The sequence below is a fragment of the Bos grunniens genome, chromosome 6 (genome assembly GCF_055505025.1).
Source record: "Bos grunniens cultivar Pamir isolate PY7600 chromosome 6, Bosgru_T2T1.0, whole genome shotgun sequence".
In the NCBI taxonomy this organism is placed as follows: domain Eukaryota; kingdom Metazoa; phylum Chordata; class Mammalia; order Artiodactyla; family Bovidae; genus Bos; species Bos grunniens.
In genome coordinates, this window is record NC_141170.1 from 47346344 (window position 1) to 47371133 (window position 24790).

Below are 24790 nucleotides of genomic sequence, written 5' to 3' on the forward strand. Positions count from 1 at the left end.
TGTTTTATTCACCGATTTAAAGTATTTTATTTGCTTAGCAATGACTATATACCATTCCATTGTCTGAGACACCAAGTCCATTGTATTGAGGTTAGATTGAAAGAAAAGATGCATTTCTAGTTATTTGAAATAACTTTTAAACCATATATGAACACAGAGTTAATAAAATCCTTTTTTTTTTTTTTTGGTTTGTAACATGCATAGATTGATAAAACACCTAGTAAGGTGGGAAATCACTATACTTCAGAATGACTTAAGCTCCACACAGCCTACACCCAGCTATAAAAGGCCTTTTTAAGCTTTTTTCTAAGCTTTGACATGATTACCGTCTACCACAGTTCCACACCATTGAAAACATTTTCTGGTTGCTGCTGAGTGATCCAGTCCTCCATGCTTCCAAAGAATGTGGTTTTGATGAGTAAAAAGCAGTTTTTGACATGTCTAGCTTGATTGTACACACACACTTCAGGCTTATTAAAGTCTAAAGTTGCTCAAGAATTTTATTAACACCATACACGGGCCTTGTGATCCCCTACTTGGCAGTGTGTGACAAGTACCATTGGACTTTCAGAACATCCCAGTTTCCTCCCACGTCATGAAAGAGTCCCTTTGGCTCCTATTCTTGTACACAAACTTGTCAGTCTGCAAGGCCATAAAAAGGTTCCATTGGTTGGAGCCTTTGCATAATCCAAAAGAACTGCCTTTCATCTCATCTCAGGCTTGAAAGATTTGGACCTGAATAAGAGGACTTATCTGAAACTCAGATTTCATCCTAGTACCTGAAAATAGACGTTGTCTGAGTAAACCTGCTATGTTGATTAACAAGTGGGAGGGATGAGCTGTGTCTGCAGGAAACTGACAGCCCACACGGGGTAGGGAATGGGGTTAGGATAAGATGCACAAGAACTGCCTTCTCTCTGCCAACTTATTTGGTTGCCATCTCTTCCGCAGTGGACTGATGCCCAGCAAAAGCAAGGAGTCTGTGGCATCCGAAGGCTCAAACCAGACGAGCGGCTACCAGTCGGGATACCATTCTGACGACACGGACACCACTGTGTACTCCAGCGAGGAGGCTGAACTTTTAAAGCTGATGGAGATTGGGCCGCAGGTCGGCAGTGCAGCTCCGATTCTCCAGCCTGACTCTGGGACCACACTGAGCTCTCCTCCGATTTAAAAGGAGGCACCTGCATCCCCCAGTCCTGGAAATCACACGAGAGGTGCTGCTCCGATTTTCAAGTGTTGTTCTTTCCACCACCAGGAAGTAGCCACATTTGATTTTCATTTCAAAAAAAGGACCTCAGACTGCAGGGAGCCAGTCCCCTAGGCATTTCCTGAGATGCTTGTGACCCAAGAATGTGTTTGTGTCTTCTCCCCGTGTTGACCTTATTCCTTTTTTCATTCATTTAAAAAGCATGGTGGATGCACCCTACCCTGGGTTGCCCCAAGGGTTGCAGCAAAAGAAGTTCAAGAAATGACTTCACTCTCAGAGAAGTAGCGGTGCCCGGGGAGCGGACACCTCGTAAAACTAGAAGATAAACCAGACAATGGAAGTGCTTTAGGTGTTGAAGATGGGAAAGACCTTTAGAGCTAAATCCATCTAGGAAGCTTTGCTTGTTGGAGCCATGTCTTACCTCTGGGGTTTGGATTGATGGAAAGGAAGACGCTGACTTGCTTTGGGAGCGCCCTGGAATCTGCGCATGCGTTGTGTTGGCTCTGGTGTGGAGGTGGTGGATGTAGGGTTGGTGAGGAAATGTAAAGGCTTCAGACAAGGTGACTGGTTTTAGAAGGTTGCGTGCTCTTCTCATTTGGGCTAAATGAGAGTTCCTTGTGCTGTTTCCGACTCCTAATGAGAGTTCCTTCCGTTCTCTTACGTGTCTCCTGGCCAAGCCCCAGGAAGGAAATGATGCAGCTCTGGCTTCTTGTCTCCAGACTGATCCTTTGCTCAAGATGCCACAGAAAAGGACACTCAGACGGAGGCTCCGTGTCACGTTGAGGATTTCTGACTGTGTGAACCAGCTTCTGGTTTCTTCTGGATGGACACCTACCTATCTGTCCTGATGTGATATGTCTGAGCCTGAACGCAGTAGATTCGGTGTGGAGCTGTGGTGTCAAAGCTTCAGGAAGGATTTTACTCTTATTCCTTCTCCCTTCTCCGTGTCTTTCCCCTTCCCTTCAGTATTTTCCTGACTGTCCCTTCCCCACCTCCCCACTCCCAGCCAGTCAGTATTCTAGTCATTTGACCTGTATGCCCTAGTAAAATATGATTTGGTTTGTTCACTCTCTGAGTAATTCTTAGCCAGATTTCAAAATTACCTTGTAGCTCAAGTTATAACAATACCTATTGTATTATTTAGACTTTTAACACGTAAAGCTCTTTCTACTGGTTCTGCCCTTATTCTTTTCTTTTTAAAAAAGATGTATTTTCTGTTTGGTGCCATAGTATGAGAGGCTGGGAGCAATGACTATAAAACTATAAAATGCTATGGCACATATATTTATAGTCTGTTTATGTAGAAACAAATGTAATATATTAAAACCTTATATTATATATAATGAACTTTGTACTATTCACATTTTGTATCAGTATTATGTAGCATAACAAAGGTCATAATGCTTTTAGCAATTGATGCCATTTTATTAAAAAAAAAAAAGCGAAAAACTTGAAGGAATCCTTTGCAAGGTTGCATCACTATACCCATCATTTCTCTCACTTCTGAAATGGAGGAGGGAGATTCTGACAGCGTTTCCTGTGGCTGTTTTTTATTTTCGCTTGTTCTCTTATTCTTCTTATAAAGGATATTTTCATAAAATGCTTATATACTTTATAAACAAATGTATTATTAGTTTAAAAAAATACAATGGTATAATACTATCACAGCTGTCTTGAGGGTGAATATTTCTGGCTTGAGGTGTAATTGCTTCTTCCCCTCTTCTTCATAGCACAAATAATTCACACACACACAAACTCTTGTTAAATTCCGAGCACTTTTGAGATTCTTAAAACATGGACTGAGAGATATGTGATAAGTACTCTAACAGTATTTCTGGCTCTCTAGTAACCCCCATGCCTCTCAGAACAGCCAACCATGAAAATCAGGGACCAAGATATCTGAGAAAGGTGACCAGACCCAGCAGTGCAGGGAAGCATGGAGCATATTTATAGTTTTCAATAACGCTTTACTCTATCCTTATGGGGCTTCCCTGGTGGCTCAGGCAGTAAAAATCTGCCTGCAATGCAGGAGACATGGGGTTTGATCCCTGGGTCGGGAAGATCCCCTGGAGAAGGGAATGGCAACCCTCTCCAGTATTCTTGCCTGGAAATTCCATGGACAGAGAAGACTGGTGGACTACAGTCCATGGGGTCACAAAGAGTCGGACACTACAGAGTGACTAACACACACCATCCTTACAGTGTCAGAACCTCTGATCCAACATTGCCATTTTGAGTGATTACTTTTGCTTGAATTCAGTGAGTAGAGTTATCTAAAGATTATTGGCACTGAAGAGTAGTCCTATTCTTTGTGGGATTTTTTTCATAAAAGATTTTGAAATGTTTATATAGTCAAAAAATATGCCTGTGTATATTTTTAAATGTCTTCTAAGTTTTTAAAATCATATTGAGGAAGATCTTCCCAATTCTAAAATAATGCACAATTCTAAATTGTCTTTTTTCTTTTATTACATTGAAATCCTTTGGGGATTTGGGAGTGAGGATGAGATGGTTAGGTAGCATCATTGACTCAATGAACATGAATTTGAGCAAACTCCAGGAGACATGAAGGACAGGGGAGCCTGGCATGCTGCCATCCATGGGGTCACAAAGAGTTGGACCTGACTTAGCTACTGAACAGCAATGACGATGGACTGAGGTAGGGATCTAGCTTTGTTTTCTTCAAGCAGTTGTAGCAGCGTCATTTATTAAATATACCTCTTTTCCCCTGTGGTTGGGGAAATACACAGTGTACCATTTTTCATACCCTATCATTTCACTTAGACGTTCTGTACAACTTTATGATGGAAAAGAGGGCAGTTCCAGGTTTGTGTGGCTCCTGGGCACTGCACTTACAGGTTGAGCCATTGGCTGGAGTTAGTGAGGCAGGGTCTTCTGAGAGATGAGAAACTGTAGGTCAGGTCTGGTCTTGTCTTTCCTATTGTTACAATGTTGTCCAGTAAATGAATGGAAGGAGAGTCTAGGCTATTCAAGATGGAGAAGACTTCACAGAAAAACAATGTTCTTCATTTTAAGAAAAAGAGATTTTGTTTCTCATAAGTGGCCCCTGGCACTGTTTCCAATGCCAGGGGTTTGGATTCAGTTGAAACTTCGCACTTCATAAAGAAATGCTTTCAGCAACTCAGACAGAATAATTCAGAGGGGAGGTTTAGCCCTCCCCTTCCTTCTTCTGTTTCCCATGCCCCTTGTTCTTAGTTCCTTTTCTCTCCTCATTTGCCCCTGTGTTGAAAAGAACCTTGTAGCTTTTAAAAGTGCTTCCTGCAGGGCCTTATTTTCAGAATTTTCACTGGAGATGTTTGGTGTGTTTTAGGTGAGGCCACGCTGTCTCCCCTTGGCTCCTGGCCGCTCTCATTTTCTCCCTTGATTTACTTCGTTCTTCTCCCTCCTCTCAAACCCTCTGTCCTTTCACCTCCTGTTTCTCTCTTTCCATTAAACTTCCTCTCCTCTCAACCTCCCACCTCCCCCTCCACCAGCAGTCCTTCTCCCCACACACACCACAGGAGAGAGGAGAGTGGTGGGAGGTTTAAGTTCATTACCCACAGAGTAGCTTTTCTTATCAATGCATATTCCTTTGTTTCAATGAAAGAAGAAAAGGAAAAACTAAAACCCACCACTTTGTAGTTAGCCCAGTTTTCCTGTCTCCCCTAGTATGCCTTAGAAGTCTGACTCAGATATTTATCACCCTGATTGTAAAATATAGCAAACCCAGAAAGTGAATGCTTTTCAGAGAGTAGCTCTTTTTGAAAAACAAATTTCTCTATTTTTTTAAATTGGCATATAATCAGAGAGTAGCTCTTAATATACAACTTTTCACATTTGTGTGCCCTTGTCCCATAGGGGCAGTAGGCATATCATGCCCAGGCTTTCAGGTAAGGAGTGAGCACAGATTAAAGGGGCTTCCACTTTGTTTTTATAAAATTGTGTTTTCTACATGAGTCTCTCCCATAAAAGCGTTTAGACATAAGTGAAAATCTGGGCAGTCTTTGTGAAAGTAATTTTAGGCCTGATGTTTTGGGGGGGAAGTTACAGAATGCTCCCAGGTAATAGAGGTTAAAAAGGTAAACAAAAGACATTTACTCTGGTTTTGATCAGAAGGGAAAGAAGAAGGGAAATCTGAAGTAGCAACTTGGAGAGAAATATAACAGTCAAGTTAGCTTGAAGTTCTGGAGCTAAGGTGGTAGGACATAACAGACTCAGCTGAGGTCTGACTCAGAGATAAGAAAGAGCTCTGAGTTAGACTTATTCTAAGGAAGACTATTGATAAGAGCAGGATTACAGTAAACTGTGACAGATATGTGACGAGTGAATGTTAATGAGAAGACATCAGATTGGATCTTAGGTTTTTTTTTACACAACACAGTATATGACCTTTCTGTAATGTCTTGATTCTGTAGAACAGTATTACATTCAGCAGTTTCACTCATAGTTTTCGGTTTAAAAATAAAAGAATGAAAACACATGGTTTGATTTTTTTTTTTTTTTATGTTATGTTAGTCTCACATTTTGTTTATACTAAATACTTTAGAACCTATGACACCATACTTAGTAGGAACTGGCGACAGCATACCCCCATACTTGAATTGTTTGAAGGTCTCGACTTTTAGATGCGCTACAAAAAGAAAAAGGCGGGGAATGAGAAGCTGACCTCTGCTCCAGTTTGTCCCATTCTTTGTCCTCTCCCTTCTTCAAGGAGTAATATTTGGGGGGAATAAATCCAGGAAAGGGGGTTGAGTGCTTCAGTGGGAAGGATAGTAGCACTGACTGACTCTGATCCCATGTGCCTTTCACAGGATGTGGGGCAAGAAATGACTCATCAAGAAGCCTCTGAGCCATTGTTAGGCAAAGAGATTTCATGGGAGCCTGGTGCTTTACATAGGGAATCTCGTTAAGCCAAAATGACTTATCATGACAAAGGGGATTGAAAACATTCCGTTCATTGCCACAGAAAGAGCAGAAATGGACTTAGGAAAGCCCAGAGCCAATGTTGAGAATTCAGGCTGGATGCACAGTGGGCAACAGCATTCCACATTCATTGCCTAAGCTAACGAGAAAACTGGCAGCCTGTAGTGCGAGAGCAGGCCTTCCAGAGAAATCAGGACCAAAGACTCAGCCTTTAATACTCAATTATAAGCAAGTAATATTGGTTTGTTTGTATTTAACTGTACTTTAAATATGCTACCTTGTGCCAGACACTCTTTTGAAAAGAGTTTATTAATATTAACCCATTTAATTAATAGAGACTCTAAAGCAAGATAGAGGCATCATAGTGTAGATCCGGCGACAAGCCCATGTAGAAGACAGTAAAGGAGCTCATTGATGGTTTCTACCAATGTTTGTTAGGCACTTACTATGTGCCAGGCACCTTAACAGTTAGTGGTCAGAACTGTCTTCTTAGCTGCTTGGGTTAAAAGTTAGCAGAACCCTGGAAAGGAGTAATTTCAATCTTATCCCAGAATTCTCTACATATTCTTAGGATATCCCTTTAACCAACTGAGCATATTTCTCATTATTGGCTCATTCTTCTTTCAGTCATTTTTGAACAAAGATCTGAGTTCAAGGACATTTCTAGGTATTACAATACATAGATTCTATTGTGGGGGAACTTAACCTGGGTCAGAATGCTCATGGCAAAAATCAGGTAAGAAGCTCTTTGACAGCAGGTTGGGGGAATGAGGCTTTTCTTGGTCTGGTTCACCTCATGTTGAAAAATTTGCATTTCACTTATATAGCAAAAGGAGATTCTGATAATGCATTCAGAAGAATTCCATGTTGGCAGGCATTTTATGGCAACACAGAAGGAATCTTTTGTTTTGTCATAAGTAACATTGTTTGACCTTTATAGTACTCGTCCACATTTTAAACTTTTCCAGTTAGTGAACATTCGAAGTAGAGAAAGAGTAAATTCCATCACTGCCATTAGTTTTACTAGGAATTCTTCAGTAGGGATTGCTGTATACAATGACTTCCCTTTGGGTATTTCAAAATACTATCAGGTAAGGTGTAACATTTCATAAATATATCTGTTTTACAAATCAAAGTGTGCTCCTGTATAAACCAACTTGAGAATCTTTTAAGCAGCATATACCTGAAGTCAATAGAAACAGAATTTTCTTTTAGTTCAGTCACTGTGAATAGATCATGATATCTGTACCTTTCCCCCCACCTCTGCTGTCTAATATGGTTGGCAAATTGCCTTGAGGACCTGTCATGAAGACAGAAAAAAAGATCCTCATTCTTCCCTTATCACCTCATTTATCAGTAAATTTCAGTGTTCTGCCCAGCTTTCACTCTTGTAGTCTTCTGAACTGCAGGAGAGCTTATTGCTTCTCTGACTGATGAACAAGACAAGAAAATGTCATGCCAGGAACCATTCCTGAGTCAGAACTTACAGAATTGGCAATGTTCACTTTAAAAGGAAGTACCAATAAGTTTTAATTTCAGATGATATATATATTAGAGCAAGTTTAATAGTGTTTTTAGATAAACATATATTATGGATTGCACGTTCATTATGTTTCTCTGTTTCATGGTGATAAACATTTCAATTAGCTCTGCAGTCACTCAGACCCGAGTAGCCTGAAAGACAGAGAAATAACCTTGACCGTTGATTGTCTACCATATGCCAAGCATTGAACTATTCACTCCACATATACTATCTCATTAAATCCTTGTCATACCCCTTATGTTAGGTGCGATCATCACCAGGTTACAAGTGAAGACTGGCAGTTAAAATTTGAAGCCCCAGGAGGCAAGGTCATGCCAGGATTAGATCTTGTCTGCTTATATCTTGAGGACATGCTCATATTTGGGATGGGAATCAGGATGGAATCCTAATGGAAGGCAGTGCACTGACTTGTCTTCTGATAAATCAAAACCAAAGAAAAGATACATGTGAAGGTAGTCTGGTACCTTTAAGTGTCTTCGTTTTTTTAATATAATTTTATTTATTTTTGGCTGTGCTGGGTCTTTGTTGCTGCATGAGCTTTTCTCTAGTTGAGGTGCTTGGGCTTCTCATTGTAGTGACTTCTTCTGTTGCAGAGCACAGGCTCTTGGGCATGCGCGCTCTAATAGTTCAGCACCTGGGCTCAGTAGTTGCATTTCCCAGCCCTAGAGCACGGCTCAGTGGTTTTGGCTCACAGGCTTAGTTACTCCGCAGCATGTGGAATCTTCCTAGACCAGGGATTGAACCTGTGTCTGCCGTATTGGCAGACAGGTTTGTTACCACTGAGCCACCAGGAGAAGACTGTCTTAGTTAATATATGGTTGCCTTCAGGATTCCCATCTTTCAGGCAGCTTTATCTATAAATTAAAACCATTTTGACTAAATGTAAAAGCTTAGTGTAACAATAAACATCTGATTGCCAGAGGGAAGAAAGTGTGTTACTAGCTGTATGGTCTCATGAAAATTACTTAACTGCTTTGAGTCTTCCTTCCCTCAGCCTGATGAGGATTAAATGATGTATGTACATAAGACATCTACCATACTGCCTGATAAGTGGAAAGTATTCAATAAAGGTAATTATTTTCCTATGATGATGCTGGGGATAGGGAAGTTAAGTTTATAGCGTGTTGAATGATTCAAAGATTGCTAATTAACTTACCATTGACAAACTGGATGGAAGCCTCCAGTGGAATTTTCTGCCGTCCCTGATCCCTTGGATTTGAAGACTGGCATAAGGACTCAGCATGAGGAACAAATTGCTGGATGACAAGTGCCTGGGAAGACCGAAGTGTGACAGAGTCAGGATTCAGAAAAACTCACTGGTCAGAGACTCAAATAAATTAATTTGATTTTTCTGCACATATTTTGGGATGGGGCACCACAGTTTAGCAATAACTTTACATTGGTTTACAAATATCAGTTTGCCCCAAATCAGCTAGCCAGTGACCAATTTGCTAAGAATCAGTTTGTCAGATACTTGGTTTGCCTAATAATTAACTCATCAGGTACTAGGTATATGTATGACTGAGTCCCTTCACTCTTCACTTGAAACTATCACAACATTGTTTGTTAACCAGCTATACCACAGTAAAAAATAAAAAGTTAAAAAATTATTAAAAAATAATGGAAGAAACAGCACTGGGGGATGGGGTATAGAAGAACTCTGTTCTTTCTATGCAGTGTTCCTGTAAATCTAAAGCTGTTCTAAAAAATAAAATCTTGAAAAAGTGAAAAGAAATTATCAATAAGCCCCCAAATTTAAAAAATTATCTACAAAGTTTACATCCATTTGTACTGACAATTTCTGTGAAGTGGTAATGGATTGGTTTTCACTCTGTCTTCATAAAAGAATTTTATGGAAACTTCAATTTTTCAGAAATTGATGGACATAGGCTTACATTTCCCATGAATACATTTAATCATTTTCAATGATTCATTCAAGTTCATAAATTTTAGCATAAAATTATAATATTTATTTGCCATTTATATGTAAATTCTGTAAAGGGATCCAAACTAACCACACTGATGTGAAATGCTGAATTGTTCTTTCTGACTGCTAGAAATACTAGATGAATGCTCATATGCCCATTGAGGCATTGTAAAGTGACATTCAAAGCAATCAGAAGAACTTAAAAGTGGCTGGAGCAATTCCATTATATTAAGAATGTTAGCTTCATCAAGACAAGAATTTCTGTCTATTTTGTTCATTGCTTCATCTCCAGTGTTTAGAACAATGTCCAGACAGTGGTAGGTACTCAGTATCTGTGGAATGCAATGATAAAATCTATCATTTGGTAGATAGAACTTTAGCCAATTGGCTCTCTGCAAATTGATTTTTGGTATTTTAGCTTGCTTTCCTAGGCATCAGCAAGACCAAAACACCTTAAGGACTTTCGTTGACTGCATTTTCAGGGTATGTTGGGGTTTCCAAAGAGGTGAGGAAATTTTAAGTTGTATAACTAGGTGAGTATGGGGAGATAAAGAAGGGAGGGTTCCCACTGTCTCCAAGCTGATCAGACCAACTTAATTCTAACTCTCCATTCTTGCAACCACACTTAAGAGTTAACAGGTTGCCTCACACCCAGAGGACGGTGCCTGCAACGGCCTTACTTACAGAATGGTTGGCAAACTGGAACTGGTTGGACTGGAGAAGATGTAAGGGACTAAGCAAGGACTCTCTTTTCATATATGAAGAGGTGTCCATGGAGAGTATTCTGACTTTCTTCTGTGTTCCCAAATGGCGATTAGATCAATGGATAAAAACCATGAGAACGGCAGACCCTGGGTCATCTGATGCCTAATGCTCTTTCCTTTGTGCCTCCCAGGGTCTGCCTTCCTGGTAGTAAGCAGAGACTGTTCTGTGAAGTTGTTGGAAAGGAGTTAAGGAGTTATAAGAGTTGAGGATCAGAGTACCCGTTGACTCAGCTGGTCTCCAAGTTCCCTTTCTGCCCAGAATATTAGAGACAAAGAAGCTGAGTGCTTGAATAAGACAGACCCGTGTTTGAATCCCAGCTCCACCATGTAGTAGCTAAGTGATCATGTACAAGGTACATGAACAAGGCTCTCTGAGCCTCCGTTTCCTCATTCATGCAATGGAGATAACAACAGTACAGACCTCAAAAGGTTGTGGTGAGTATTAAATAAAGTAATAGATTTAAAGCATTTAGTACAGTGCCTGGCACCTAAGTGCTCGACAAGTGCCTTACTTATTACTATGAATCAATGAAAACGAATGTACTAGGTGTTCCTTTTTCAAGAGATGATAATCAAAGTTTCAGTCTCCAATTGTTAAAGTAGACACTTCTAAGAGCTCACCAAGTTCTTCTCAGGGTAGGGAAGTTATTTTCTGTTTTCAAAAGAGCTGCTTCCACAGATGACGCCCAACTATATACACAACACTTCAGTCCTTGCTGTGGATTCCAGACTTCTGCTTTGTTCAGGGGCCTGGGCGGAATGGAGACAGGAAGAGGCGCTGAGACACAGTGGCCGAGGAGCAGGAGTCCAGGCCAGGTCAAGTAGGGAAGTAGCCACATGAGTCACAGGCTGGAAAACTCCAGCAGGGCCCCTCTGGCTCCAGGCTCCTCTCACTGGGAGACATTTCCTGCTCTTTGCGCTCTGCCGACCTCCCTCCCCCAGGAGTTCCTTAAGACAAGGTCTCTCACTGAATTGTTATAACCCAGGGGAAGGAGTGTTTTTAGTGTCTGCCAAGGCCAGGAATCTCCCGAGACTTGTGATAACTGTGTGTGAAACAAGTTGGTTCTCTGGCTGGAGCCCACCTTGCCATCTTGGCAAAAGGAAGCCATTAGTGTTAACTGGTTTCCTCACGGGTTAGAGGGATTAGCTCCTAAGTGAGTTAAAAAGCCATGTGTTAGTGCTTCCACAGCACCCCGGGAACAGGCAGAGGCTTCACTGTGATTTTGCATGAGGTGCTCATGAATCCCCCAGGCTTTGACAGCACAGGAAATCACCTGGGGAGAGGAGCTGATGTGGGCCACCCCAGCCCTGAGTGGCCTTCGACAGGTTTATGGAGGGCAGAAGGCAGGGAAGACGCTCCTCCCTTGGCTTGGGGCTCTGAGCTGGTTCAGGTTGCGACTCTATTCCGGCGCCTGCAGCCTGATGAGGCCCCAGACTCTCTTGGGGTCATTTGGAAGCAGCCCAGGCCCTCTAACATATGGCCCTGATAAGGATCTCACTCTCCAAGATAAGGAGCTGTTTAGGGGAATCTGAGGAAGCCCGGGGTTTGTTTCCATAAAGCTGCACAATGTAAAGTGTAATCCCTACACAGATGCAATTAGCTGTTAAACATATTAAGTTGTGAGGAAGGGGTGCTCTGCTGGCTCATAAATGAATGTGAGTCTGTCCCAGGGGGACTGAGGGCAGGTATTTTTCCCTGCCAGATCATTAGAATGGTGACAGATAATGGATCAAGAGGCTGAGCTTTCTGCAGTTTCTGCAACCATGAAGCCCCTGAGGAGGAAGGACCTGGGGGAGCCACAGCCACCAAGGACCAATTTGTCTCCCTTCTATTGGCAGGGTGAGAGTCATCTCTGAGAGAGGCTTTTAAGTCCCATCACTGTTCCATGTGGCAGCCAGCTCGCTCAGTGTCTCCTGCTAACACAGGCTTTGGCACTGTGGCATTAGGTTGCCCGGTGACCTTGGTGAAGGTCGAGTGCCCTCCAGAATGGCCAGCTGTGGATGCCTGGCAAGGCCATTAAAGCTGAATCTGGGCACTTCTTGGTGGTCCAATGGCTAGATTCCATGCTCCCAATTCAGGGGGCCCAGAATCCATCCTCGTTAGGGAACTAGATCCTGTGTGCTGCAACTAAGGGTTCATGTATTTCAACTAAGACCTGGCACAGTCAAATAAATATATAAAAATAAATGTTAAAAAAAAAAAAGTTCCCTTCTGCTAAAGAAATAAAATAAAGCTGCATCCGTCAGAAGGAGATTCAAAGTCTCATTTCTGGGCAAGTAGCTACTAAATGGCCCTCCCCTCAAGTACCAATGGCACCTCCTCATAACCTCCATTGATTTCATAGAAATAACAGAAACAATATTAATCAATAAATTATTAGGAACTTAGTCTGTGCTAGGCTGGGTACAAAGCAGTTTATAAAAATATAGTTTTCATAACAAGCCCATGAGCCAGGTACTGATATTATCACCAGTTCACAGATGAGGAAATAGAAGTTTTGGCAGGTTCACTGATTTGTACAAAACTGTACAGTTAGGAAGAAATAGTGGGTTTAGGTTTTAATCCCAGAAGCTGATTCAAATGCTGAAACTCACAGTAAATAGTTTAGGACCCATTAGAAACATCTTCCACTAGGCTTGTGGAGAAATTTGCCATTCCTCAGACTCCAGTTGGTATCAAGATCAACCCAAAATAAGATGTATTACAAAAATATGTTGTAGAGTGCTGGCTTCGGCAGCACATATACTAAAATTGGAATGATACAGAGAAGATTAGTATGGCCCCTGCACAAGGATGACATGCAAATTCATGAAGTGTTCCATATTTTTGGATGAAACTGGAGCCTATTATACAGAGTGAAGTAAGGCAGAAAGAAAAACACCAATACAGTATATTAATGCATATATATGGAATTTAGAAAGATGGTAATGATGACCCTATATGCGAGACAGCAAAAGAGACACAGATGTATAGAACAGACGTTTGGACTCTGTGGGAGAAGGCAAGGGTGGGATGATTTGAGAGAATAGCATTGAAACATGTATATTATCATATATGAAATAGATTACCAGTCCAGGTTTGATACATGAGACCAGGTGCTCAGGGCTGGTGCACTGGGATGACCCTGAGGGGTGGGATGGGGAGGGAGGTGGGAGGGGGTTTCAGGATGGGGAACACATGTACACCCATGGCTGACTCATGTGAATGTATGGCAAAAACCACTACAATATTGGAATTAGCCTCCAATTAAAATAAATAAAATTTAAAAAATATGTTATAGAGCCCATAACAATATGCTCTTCTCCACCCCCTTGCTTTGTCAGTCTGATTTAGCCTGACATTCAGAAACTCATTTGGGGCTCAAAAAAAAAAGTCATAGTTAACTTTACATTGTCTGGGAACTTTTTAAGATGTTGTAAGAACAAAGCAATCAGTGAAAACACTGGTAATTATTTCTATGAGTATCTTCATATTTTATAGCTACAGTTTTGTGTTTTTTTTTTTTTGGCAAATAACCTGTTTTTCAGGTGGGATGCTGGGGAAATCATTACAAGTTAAGATTTTGGATATTTAAGCAGAACCTAGGAAAGCCTCTTTCCTTTGAATTAGCTAACTAGCACTCCAACTGTCGGGCTCCCCGGAGTTTGTGTGCCTGGGCAGGATAAGATGTTTAAGGGTTGGCTGGGTGGCAGATGTCAATTTCTGAAGTGACATTCTCTTTCTCTTCTGGCCTCCTCTATGCAGCTTCCAATCAAAAATATTTGAATACTGATGATGTCTGATCTAAGAATCCAATGCTCATTCCTTGCCAAAGCAGGTTGTGATGTGATGGCTTAATGAAGTCACTGCTCTCTTTAAGATGCTGGCTGGATCTTCTGTCCACCAACTCGTGATGGGAGATTCCTAGAGACTGATTCACTCTAAGTGGAAGCTTTGTCAATCTCTCTTAAATGACGAGAGAGTCTTCCACCAGGCACTTTATTAAAAGTCTCAGCTCACTACTGACCTTCACAAGCTGCTGGGGTTCTTAACCCATGGTTTCCCTCAAACTTTGCACTGTATGTAAAATGCACAGAGTAAGACAGTATGGCTGCCTTGAGCATTTAGTGCACCAGATGACAGGAGTTTGTGCAAGAGATTTAGGATGACAAGAAAGTAAGTGGCTTTGTGGTCAGCAAGAACCAGGTGGGACTGGAGTAGAGTGACCAGGTCAGCCAGGCTACGCTGAAACAAAAACACTGCTTATTCCATATCTTATCAATTGGCACTTTGTGCGACTTAAGTAAGTCCAGTATTAATTTTTTAAAAAAGAGTGTGTGGAGGTGGAGTAGGGCAGGCATGGATGGAAATCTAAATGCCGTTGTACTCATTTCCAGAGCCTTCAGGAGATAACATCCCACCAGGAGCCGTGTGGGGGCACTTAGGGTAGCCTTGCCCTAGGGCGAAATAATAATCGCAAAGTGATCTTTACATTTTCTGATAATGCTCTGCCTCTTGCTCCCAGCAAAAGCTAATGAACATCACATTTGAGTTAAGCACTAAAAGCAGCAGGGAGTGTTGAGATAAACCACTACAATTATTAACTTGCTGTTTAATGGCATGAACACCATCAGTAGCGTGGTGGGTCGGACTGGGTTCCCACAGGGGTCCTGCCATCTTGTGGGGCAAGCTCACTATGCTTTATTGGCAGCCCACAGGCATTCTTGTGTGCTCAGTTACGCATGCTCAGTTGTGTCCCACGCTTTGACCCCATGGACTGTAGCCTGTCGGGTTCCTCTGTCCATGGAATTCTACAGGCGAGAATTCTGGAGTGGGTTGCCATTTCCTAGTCCAGGGGATCTTCCCAAGCCAGGAATCAAACCCACGTCTCCGGTGTCTTCTGCATTGGCAGGCAGATTCTTTACCTCTGCACCATCTGGGAAGCCCATTGGCAGCCCACAGCTTGTGTTAATTGTACAGCCATCTCTATGAAGGGTTAGTCCCTGGAAGGTGCAGGGTTGGCCCTCCTGAGACCAGTTTGCTTTCTAGGCCCTGGTTAAGTAGAGTAGTGGGTCAGTTTGAAAGTTGTCATTCTTATTTATGGCTCTCTGATTTTTTTTCTCACTATGTATGTCATGATACATACCCCCTCCATTGAACCCACCAACTGTTCAGACATCGTGCTTTTGATGGTTTGCATTGAGCATCGATGCTCTGAGAGACTTCATCTTTAAGACCTTGTTGAATTCTTTTAAGCAGGTACTATTTATAACAGTTTCCTTGCTAACAGTGATTTTATGAATGTACTTTCATGAAAAGTATTTTTGAAGCTTACTGGCAATTTATAAAAATAGAATATATGAAGATTCTAGCATCCTATACCTTCTACAGTGTACCAACCAAAAACATAAGATATTCAAATATCATATTCACTTGATAGTTACACTCAACATTTAGTAAAATATCATATAACTACTGTGTTAAATGGAGAAGGCACTGGCAACCCACTCCAGTACTCTTGCCTGGAAAATCCCATGGATGGAGGAGCCTGGAAGGCTACAGTCCCTGGGGTCACTAAGAGTCAGACACAACTGAGCGGCTTCAAAGTTGTTTTAGTTGTGCCTGACTCTTTGTGACCCCGTGGGCTGTGGCTCACCAGGCTCCTCTGTCCATGGGATTCTCCAGGCAAGAGTACTGGAATGGGTTGCCATGCCCTCCTCCATGGGATCTTCCCCATCCAGGGATCAAAACTGCATCTTTTACATCTCCTGCATTGGCAGGCAGGTTCTTTACTGCTAGTGCCAACTGGGAAGCCCAGTCTTCACGAAATATTTTTTGAAAACATAAAATAAACACTTTTATGGAATGCCTGAGTAGATTCATCCACATCCTTGATCCTTAATGTGTTACAAATATGCAAAGTCACATGGAACAGGCGTTGGATGGGTTTGGTAGATCTGCAAGAAATAGACGTTGATCATGGTGCACTTTAGAGGCAAAAAGCTCAGCCCGGGAGGAACTGATGTGAGAAAACCCCAAAGCAAATCCCTGACTTGAAGGTTTAAGGAAAATAGCAATGGAGGTGTCTGCAGAGGTGTCTTCATCCATCAAAATGCTTTTAGGTGTAATGAACAGAAAACCCTGACTCAGATGAGTTTGCCCCTGAAGACCTTGACTTAACCTTGGAATAACCTGGGGATCGGTAGTTTCTAAACTCCCTAGAGATTCTGTTACACAGTGAAAGTTATGAAACACTGATTTAAACAATAATAAAATGTATTAGCTCACATAACAGTAAGACTGGATGTAAAACTTCAGCAACTCTGCGCTGCCACCTGATACCCTGGTTATTTCCATCTCTCTGGTTTCTGATCTTCGGCAGCAGTTGCAAAGATCTGCAAGATGGCTGTGGTTGGTCTAGACCACAGTGAGAGAAAGTGAAGGAGAAACCATCTCCTCCTTGGGCTCTCTCTCAGAGGCAAGCAAATGATTGCTACTCACACTTTGGACTTCACTTGATGGCTCATTTGTCAGAGTTAGCCATTTCTGAGTCAGTCACTGGTAAGGAGAATGGGATTATCCTTAGATCTATCAAGAAGCCCTGGGAACCAAAAGTAAGATGGCCAACACCCATGGCTTTGCCATAAAGCACAAAACCATGTGCCTGAATAAACTCTTATGAAGAAAAATAGTCTGGATGAAGGAGACCATTCACTGTGAATGATGAGGTGAACTGGAATGACTTGTTTGGTTTTATTTTACATTTTACTGCTTTGAAAAATACTTATTTATTTATTTGGCTACACTGGGTCTTTGTTTCAGCATATGGGCTTAGTTGCCCTGAGCATGTGGGATCTTAATTCCCCGACCAGGAATCGAACCAGCATCCCCTGCATTAGAAGGCAGATTCTTAACCACTGGGCCAACACGGAAGTTCCTTACTGCTTTTTCTTTTCTTCAAGTCACAAAACTAATATATGTTCTTTACACAAAATTTTTAAAATTTAGGAAATTAAAATCACATTACTCTCTACCTAATAACATTATTATAATTTGGTTTTAATCATATGTTTTAAATATGAGCTTCCCTGATGGCAATGCAGGAGACACAGGAGATGCAGGTTCAATCCCTGGGTTGGGAAGATCCCCTGAAGAAGGAAATGGCAACCCACTCCAGTATTCTTGCCTGGAAAATCTCATGGTCAGAGAAGCCTGGCAGGCTGCAGTCCATGGGGTCACAGTGTTGGACACAACTGAGCGACTAAACACATAGATACACATTTTAAATATAGGTTATATATATTTAGCACATATGTGTATATTTAGAATATATATGATTAGAAACCAAATAGTAACACAAAACATATTTATTTTATGTCTATATGTGTATATATATTTTAGATATCATGAAAAGTGAAAGTGAAGTCACTCAGTTGTGTCCGATTCCTAGCAACCCCGTGGACTGCAGCCCACCAGGCCCCTCTGTTCATGGGATTTTCCAGTACTCAAATCTCATGGACAGAGGGGCCTGGTGGGCTGCAGTCCATGGGGTCGCTAGGAGTCGGACACGACTGAGTGACTTCACTTTGACTTTTCACTTTCATGCATTGGAGAAGGAAATGGCAACCCACTCCAGTGTTCTTGCCTGGAGAATCCCAGGGACGGGGGAGCCTGGTGGGCTGCCATCTATGGGGTCGCACAGAGTCGGACACGACTGAAGTGACTTAGCAGCAGCAGCAGCATGTATGTCATCATAGATATGTAAGTATATAATTGTATAATAATATGCATGGCATTTGTAAGTCTGCTTTTTCACTAAATATATACTGTGAACATTTCCCCATGTTAGTAAATACTCTTCTAAATCTTGATTTTTGATAGTCACAGTCTTCCATTGTTAAATGTATAAAATCCAGTATTCTGTTTTTGACCTTTGTTTTTTCTCATGTTTTAAAAATTATAAATATTAGTTTGATAAACATAACTGTCTTTTCTTTCTCTTAGACATCTATTCCTAGAAGTGGAGTGGTAGACTTAAGATTAAGAACATTTTTAAAGCCTTTATTAACTACTGCCAGTTTATCAACTGCTATGAGCCAGACATCCTGGAATGTGAATTAAAGTGGGCCTTAGAAAGCATCACTACAAACAAAGCTAGTGGAGGTGATGGAATTCCAGTGGAGCTGTTTCAAATCCTGAAAGATGATGCTGTGAAAGTACTGCACTCAATATGCCAGCAAATTTGAAAAACTCAGCAGTGGCCATAGGACTGGAAAAGGTCAGTTTTCATTCCCAATCTTTTCCATTCTTTCAATCCCAAAGAAAGGCAATGCCAAAGAACGGTCAAACTACCGCACAATTGCACTCATCTCACACTCTAGTAAAGTAATGCTCAATATTCTCCAAGCCAGGCTTTAGCAATACGTGAACCATGAACTTCCAGATGTTCAAGCTGGATTTAGAAAAGGCAGAGGAACCAGAAATCAAATTGTCAACATCCGCTGGATCATGGAAAAAGCAAGAGAGTTTCAGAAAAACATCTATTTCTGCTTTATTGACTATGCCAACAGACCACCTGACCTGCCTCTTGAGAAACCTATATGCAGGTCAGGAGGCAACAGTTAGAACTGGACGTGGAACAACAGACTAGTTCCAAATAGGAAAAGGAGTTCGTCAAGGCTTTATATTGTCACCCTGCTAATTTAACTTATATGCAGAGTACATCATGAGAAATGCTGGTCTGGAAGAAGCACAAGCAGGAATCAAGATTTCCGGGAGAAATATCAATAACCTCAGATATAAAGATGACACCATCCTTAGGTAGAAAGTGAAGAGGAGCTAAAGAGCCTCTTAATGAAAGTGAAAGAAGAGAGTGAAAAAGTTGGCTTAAAGCTCAACATTCAGAAAACGAAGATCATGGCATCTGGTCCCATCACTTCATGGGAAATAGATGGGGAAACAGTGGAAGCAGTGTCAGACTTTATTTTTCTGGGCTCCAAAATCACTGCAGATGGTGACTGCAGCCATGAAATTAAAAGACGCTTACTCCTTGGAAGGAAAGTCATGACCAACCTAGATAGCATACTCAAAAGCAGAGACATTACTTTGCCAACAAAGGTTCGTCTAGTCAAGGCTATGGTTTTTCCAGTGGTCATGTATGGATGTGAGAGTTGGACTGTGAAGAAGGCTGAGCGCCGAAGAATTGATGCTTTTGAACTGTGGTGTTGGAGAAGACTCTTGAGAGTCCCTTGGACTGCAAGGAGATCCAACCAGTCCATTCTGAAGGAGATCAGTCCTGGGTGTTCATTGGAAGGACTGATGGTAAAGCTGAAACTCCAGTACTTTGGCCACCTCATGCGAAGAGTTGACTCATTGGAAAAAACTCTGATGCTGGGAGGGATTGGGGGGGGCGGGAGGAGAAGGGGACGACAGAGGATGAGATGGCTGGATGGCATCACTGACTCAATGGACATGGGTTTGGGTAAACTCCGGGAGTTGGTGATGGACAGGGAGGCTTGGCGTGCTTCGATTCATGGGGTCGCAAAGAGTCGGACACAACTGAGCAACTGAACTGAACTGAACTGATGAGTGGTATAATGCCTTAGGAAAGCAACTTAGAGAATATATCTGGTCTGTTGTATCAAAAGCTTTAAACATATTTATATCTACTAATCCTGTTCCTGGGGATTTATACTGAGGAATTAATCTGAACTAAACAAAAGTAGAAGGTTATTTGCACAAAGATGTTACTGGCAGCCTCCTTTATAACAGTAAACTTTCGGAAACAACTAAATGCTTTAGAAACACATTACTGGAATCATTCTGGAGATCGTCTTTTACTTTTCACATGTGAAAAACTAGCATCTAGAGAGTTAAAGTAACTTCCCTAAGATCAAACAGAAAGCTGAGGTATTCTGATTCCCATAGCAGGAGACTTATAAAAGTTTAACTTATAGTGTGAAGAACCTGCCTGCAATGCAGGAGACCTGAGTTCAACCCCTGGCTTGAGAAGATCCACTGGAGAAGGGAATGGCTACCCACTCCAGTATTCTTGCCAGAAGAATTCCATGGACAGAGGAATCTGGTGGGCTACAGTCCATGAGGTCACAGAGTTGGACATAACTGAGCCACTACACTTCGATTCACTTATTTTTTCAAAATATGAAACTTTATTCATAATGAATAGTCAGCCCTTAATGATTTAATCTCTTTTGGAGGAAATAAATTTTCCAGAATATAATATAAATTATATTATGAAATATGCAAAATAAGCTAATTTTACAAATGTAAAATCTCATCAGATTTTAAAGCATTGAAAAAGCTATATATCTTGCTGCTGCTGCTAAGTTGCTTCAGTCGTGTCTGACTCTGTGCGACCCCATAGACCGCAGCCCACCAGGCTCCCCTGTCCCTGGGATTCTCCAGGCAAGAATACTGGAGTGGGTTGCCATTTCCTTCTCCAATGCATGAAGGTGAAAAGTGAAAGTGAAGTCGCTCAGTCGTGTCTGACTCTGAGCGACCCCATGGACTGCCGCCTACAGGGCTCCTCCATCCATGGGATTTTCCAGGCAAGAGTACTGGAGTGGGGTGCCATCACCTTCTCCGGCTATATATCCTACCTGAGCTTTATTGTACACTGCTTATAATATTATTTTTAAAATTAGGAAACATTAAAATGTTTTTTATGTAAAAGCCATATTTAAAAACAATGTTCTGTAAGAAAATCTACCTGTTTTGAACAAAGCAAAACTTTATCCATATCTCTAATTTCTTCTTAAATAACATAGAAATTTAGAAGGCACTAATTTTATACTGTCCCAGTTTCCATCTTCATATTAACTAGAACTTAAATTTTCTAAAATTAGTATTTTAACATGAGATAAATCATAATTAAGAATAGTAGAAAGGATTTATATGTACAGTTAAAATAATAATTACAGTGTCAATATCCATCTTGATACCCAAGAGATTCGCTTCTGAGAACAATGAGCTAATTCAAGAAATTGAATTAAACCAGTGTTCTAGAAACCATTTCACAACCCTCCCAAATCAAGTCCCCCTGCTTCGTCATCAGAGTTAGTCACTATCAAGTTTTAGTGACAAAAAAATCTCTTAGAGTTACAGATGCAGAAAACAAACTTATTGTTACCAGGATGTAAGGGTGAGGAGGGATAAACTGGAAGATTGGGATTGATATATACACACTCAATGAGTCAGTTCAGTTGCTCAGCCCTTTCAGCTCTTTGCAACCTCATGAACTACAGCACACCAGGCTTCCCTGTCCATTACCAACACCTAGAGCTTACTCAAACTCATGTCCATTGAGTTGGTGATGCCATCCAACCATCTCATCCTCTGTCCTCCCCTTCTCCTCCCACCTCCAATCTTTCCCAGCATCAGGGTCTTTTCAAATGAGTCAGTTCTTCACATCAAGTGGCCAAAGTATTGGAATTTCAGCTTCAGCATCAGTCCTTCCAGTGAATATTCCTTTAGGATTGACTGGTTGGACCTCCTTGCAATCCAAAGGACTCTCAAATGTCTTCTTCAACACCACAATTCAAAAGCATCAATTCTTTAGCGCTCAGCTTTCTTTATAGTCCAACTCTCACATCCATAGATGACTACTGAAAAAACCATAGCTTTGACTAGACAGACTTTGTTAGTAAAGTAATGTCTCTGTTTTTAAATATACTGTCTAGGTTGGTCATAAATTTTCTTCCAAGGGGCAAGCGTCTTTTAATTGCATGGCTGCAGTCACCATCTGCAGTGATTTTTAGAGCCCCAAAAATGAAGTGTGTCCCTGTTTCCATTGTTTCTCCATCTATTTCCCATGAAGTGATGGGACCAGATGGCATGATCTTTAGTTTTCTGAATGTTGAGTTTTAAACCAACTTTTTCACTCTCCTCTTTCACCTTCATCAAAAGGCTCTTTAGTTCCTCTTCACTTTCTGCCATAAGGGTGAAAGTGCATATGCATCATCTGCATATCTGAGGTTATTGATATTTCTCCCAGCAATCTTGATTCCAGCTTGTGCTTCATCCAGCCCAACATTTCTCAAGATGTACTCTGCATATAAGTTAAATAAGCAGGTTGACAATATACAGCCTTGATGTACTCCTTTTCCTATTTGGAACCAATCTGTTGTTTCATGTCCACTTCTAACTGTTGCTTCTTGACCTGCATACAGATTTCTCAAGAGGCAGGTCAGGTGGTCTGGTATTCCCATCTCTTTCAGAATTTTCCACAGTTTGTTGTGATCCACATAGTCAAAAGCTTTGGCATAGTCAATAAAGCAGAAGTAGATGTTCTTTTGGAACTCTCTTGCTTTTCTGATGATCTGATGGATGTTGGCAATTTGATCTTTGGTTCCTCTGCCTTTTCTAAAACCAGCTTGAACATCTGGAAGTTCATGGTTCATGTAGTTTTGAAGCATATATACACACTACTATATACAAAACAGATAACTAGTAAGGACCTCCTGTATAGCACAGAGAACTCTACTCAATACTCTGTAATGACCTCTATGGAAAAAGAATCTAAAAAAAGTAGGTATATGTATATATATAACGGATTCACTTTGCTGTACACCTGAAACTAACACAACACTGTGAGGCAGCTATACTACAATAAAAATGATTCTTAAAAATTTCTCATTTTTTACAGTTTTAATAAGTATGTACATGTTCCAAAACAGCATAATTTTGGTTTGTCTGTCTTGGGACTTTATATAAACAGCCTTTGACTATAAGAACCAATCGTAAGTATCATTTCTCATTTGCATCTGCTTAAGATTATTCTTAGTTAGATTTAATAACATTATCAACTTTTTGTTGACTGCTTTATGCATTCGTTTCTGTTTTCAATTCCTTCTTTCGTACATTACTTTCTATGTTGTGTGTGTGTGTTAGTCACTCAGTTGTGTTTGACTCTTTGTGACCCCCGACCAGGAGTGGTCGATTTCACTGAAGACAAAATTTAAGTACGTCTTGATTCTCTGCAGTATGAGTTTCTTCCCCAGGCTGATGGTTCCTATGTGCCCGTATGTGTGATATTCTTGTTCAGTGTTCAAACAGATCTTCACTGGAGAGAGGAACAGAGCTCTAGAGTGTCCACTGAGGGCATGAGGAAACAACAACCCCCCAGGAGCATCCTTTCATGAGAAAAGATATTAAAAAAAAAACTTAAAAAACTGTGTTGGGTGGAGAATAATAATGCTAGGGCAACTATTTCTACTAGAGTTAGGAAAAGCTTTCTGGTTTGGACAGATTTATATTTACTAGAGGGTGAGGAAGGGAGAGGCCAAAGGCCAGGGAGGATGTGCTTCCTTCCTTCTTTTAATTGTTTAGGCAGTCACTGCACACACACACACACACACACACATACACACACACACACACACACCCATGTTCTACGGTAGGTGTTTGCCAAGAGTAGATTCTCCATATATGCACATGGTGAAAAGCAACCTAACTAGATGATAATCTACATTTATTTATGTGTCATTCGGTATACAGCATGTATACCTTACACTGTGATGTGTTGTAAATAAACTTTGGAGTCAGGCAGCATACATTCGAATGCTTTGGGTCTTACTCGAAGTGTATCGTTTGGTAAATTAGCTAAGCACTGGTTTTCTCATCCCACAGTTACCTTTTAGGATTATTGCAAGTATTGGTAACAAGGTAAGGTGCTTAACATATTCCCTAGCTTTATAGTACCTGCTTAATAAATAGAGTAACAGTAGTAATTGTCATTTTGTTTGTTCTCTCGCTAGAAAAACATATTAACCATTTTGACAAAGATACATAATTCTATACTTTATCAATTCTATACTTTATACTTCTTGCTGGAAGTTGTTTCCACTGATGCTGGGTAAAGAGGGCAGTTGAAATGTGTGGATCATTTATTTTGAAATTTACTCCAAGATTTTCAATAGGATGGAACATCACTTACTTCATTAATTAATATGTTTTTACTTTGTGCTGGACACTGTACTAAAATGCTGGAGATAAAATGGTGAGCAAGAAAATTGGATTCTGCCTTCCTGGAGTTGATAGCACAGTGGATTTTTTCCCCCTTGTATCTTTTTTTGGGCCATATAGGCAATATTCTTTGTACTAGAATAATGGATCCTTTGAGATGTCCATCTGGAGACCTTGTCCTTTCAACAGATCTCAGTCTAAGCACCTTTGGAAGCAATGCTTGCTGCATTTGGGGATCCCTAGCTCAATCCCAAGCAGGCCACCAGCCATGAAGGAGCCATGGCAAATTCAGGCAAGGAAATCTCCTACAACTTCAGGAACCTGGGCATTTCCGACCTATTCTGGAAGGATTTGAAACCCACTTAATATAGATATCCTGTAGGGCTCCATTCTACTGGGATCTTTGTATAATCAGTTTTTATAGAAGCAGTTTCTTCTGCAGAAGTAACAATCTTCTAAG

At 41.0% G+C, this 24790-nt stretch overlaps 1 protein-coding gene and 1 non-coding gene across 2 annotated transcripts in view; both read left to right on the forward strand.

Moving 5' to 3' along the window:
- KDR (kinase insert domain receptor) overlaps positions 1 to 2872 on the forward strand; it is a 44923-nt gene extending 42051 nt beyond the window's left edge. Inside the window, exon 30 of the mRNA XM_086405749.1 lies at positions 952 to 2872. Within this exon, the coding sequence (XP_086261875.1) occupies positions 952 to 1174 (223 nt within the window). The 3' untranslated portion in view covers positions 1175 to 2872. The remainder of the gene's footprint in view (positions 1 to 951) is intronic.
- Positions 2873 to 13089: 10217 nt separating this feature from the next.
- On the forward strand, positions 13090 to 13196 carry LOC147370662 (U6 spliceosomal RNA). The gene has a single exon (XR_015166311.1). It is a non-coding gene; the product is annotated as a U6 spliceosomal RNA (small nuclear RNA).
- The last annotated feature ends 11594 nt before the right edge of the window (positions 13197 to 24790 follow it).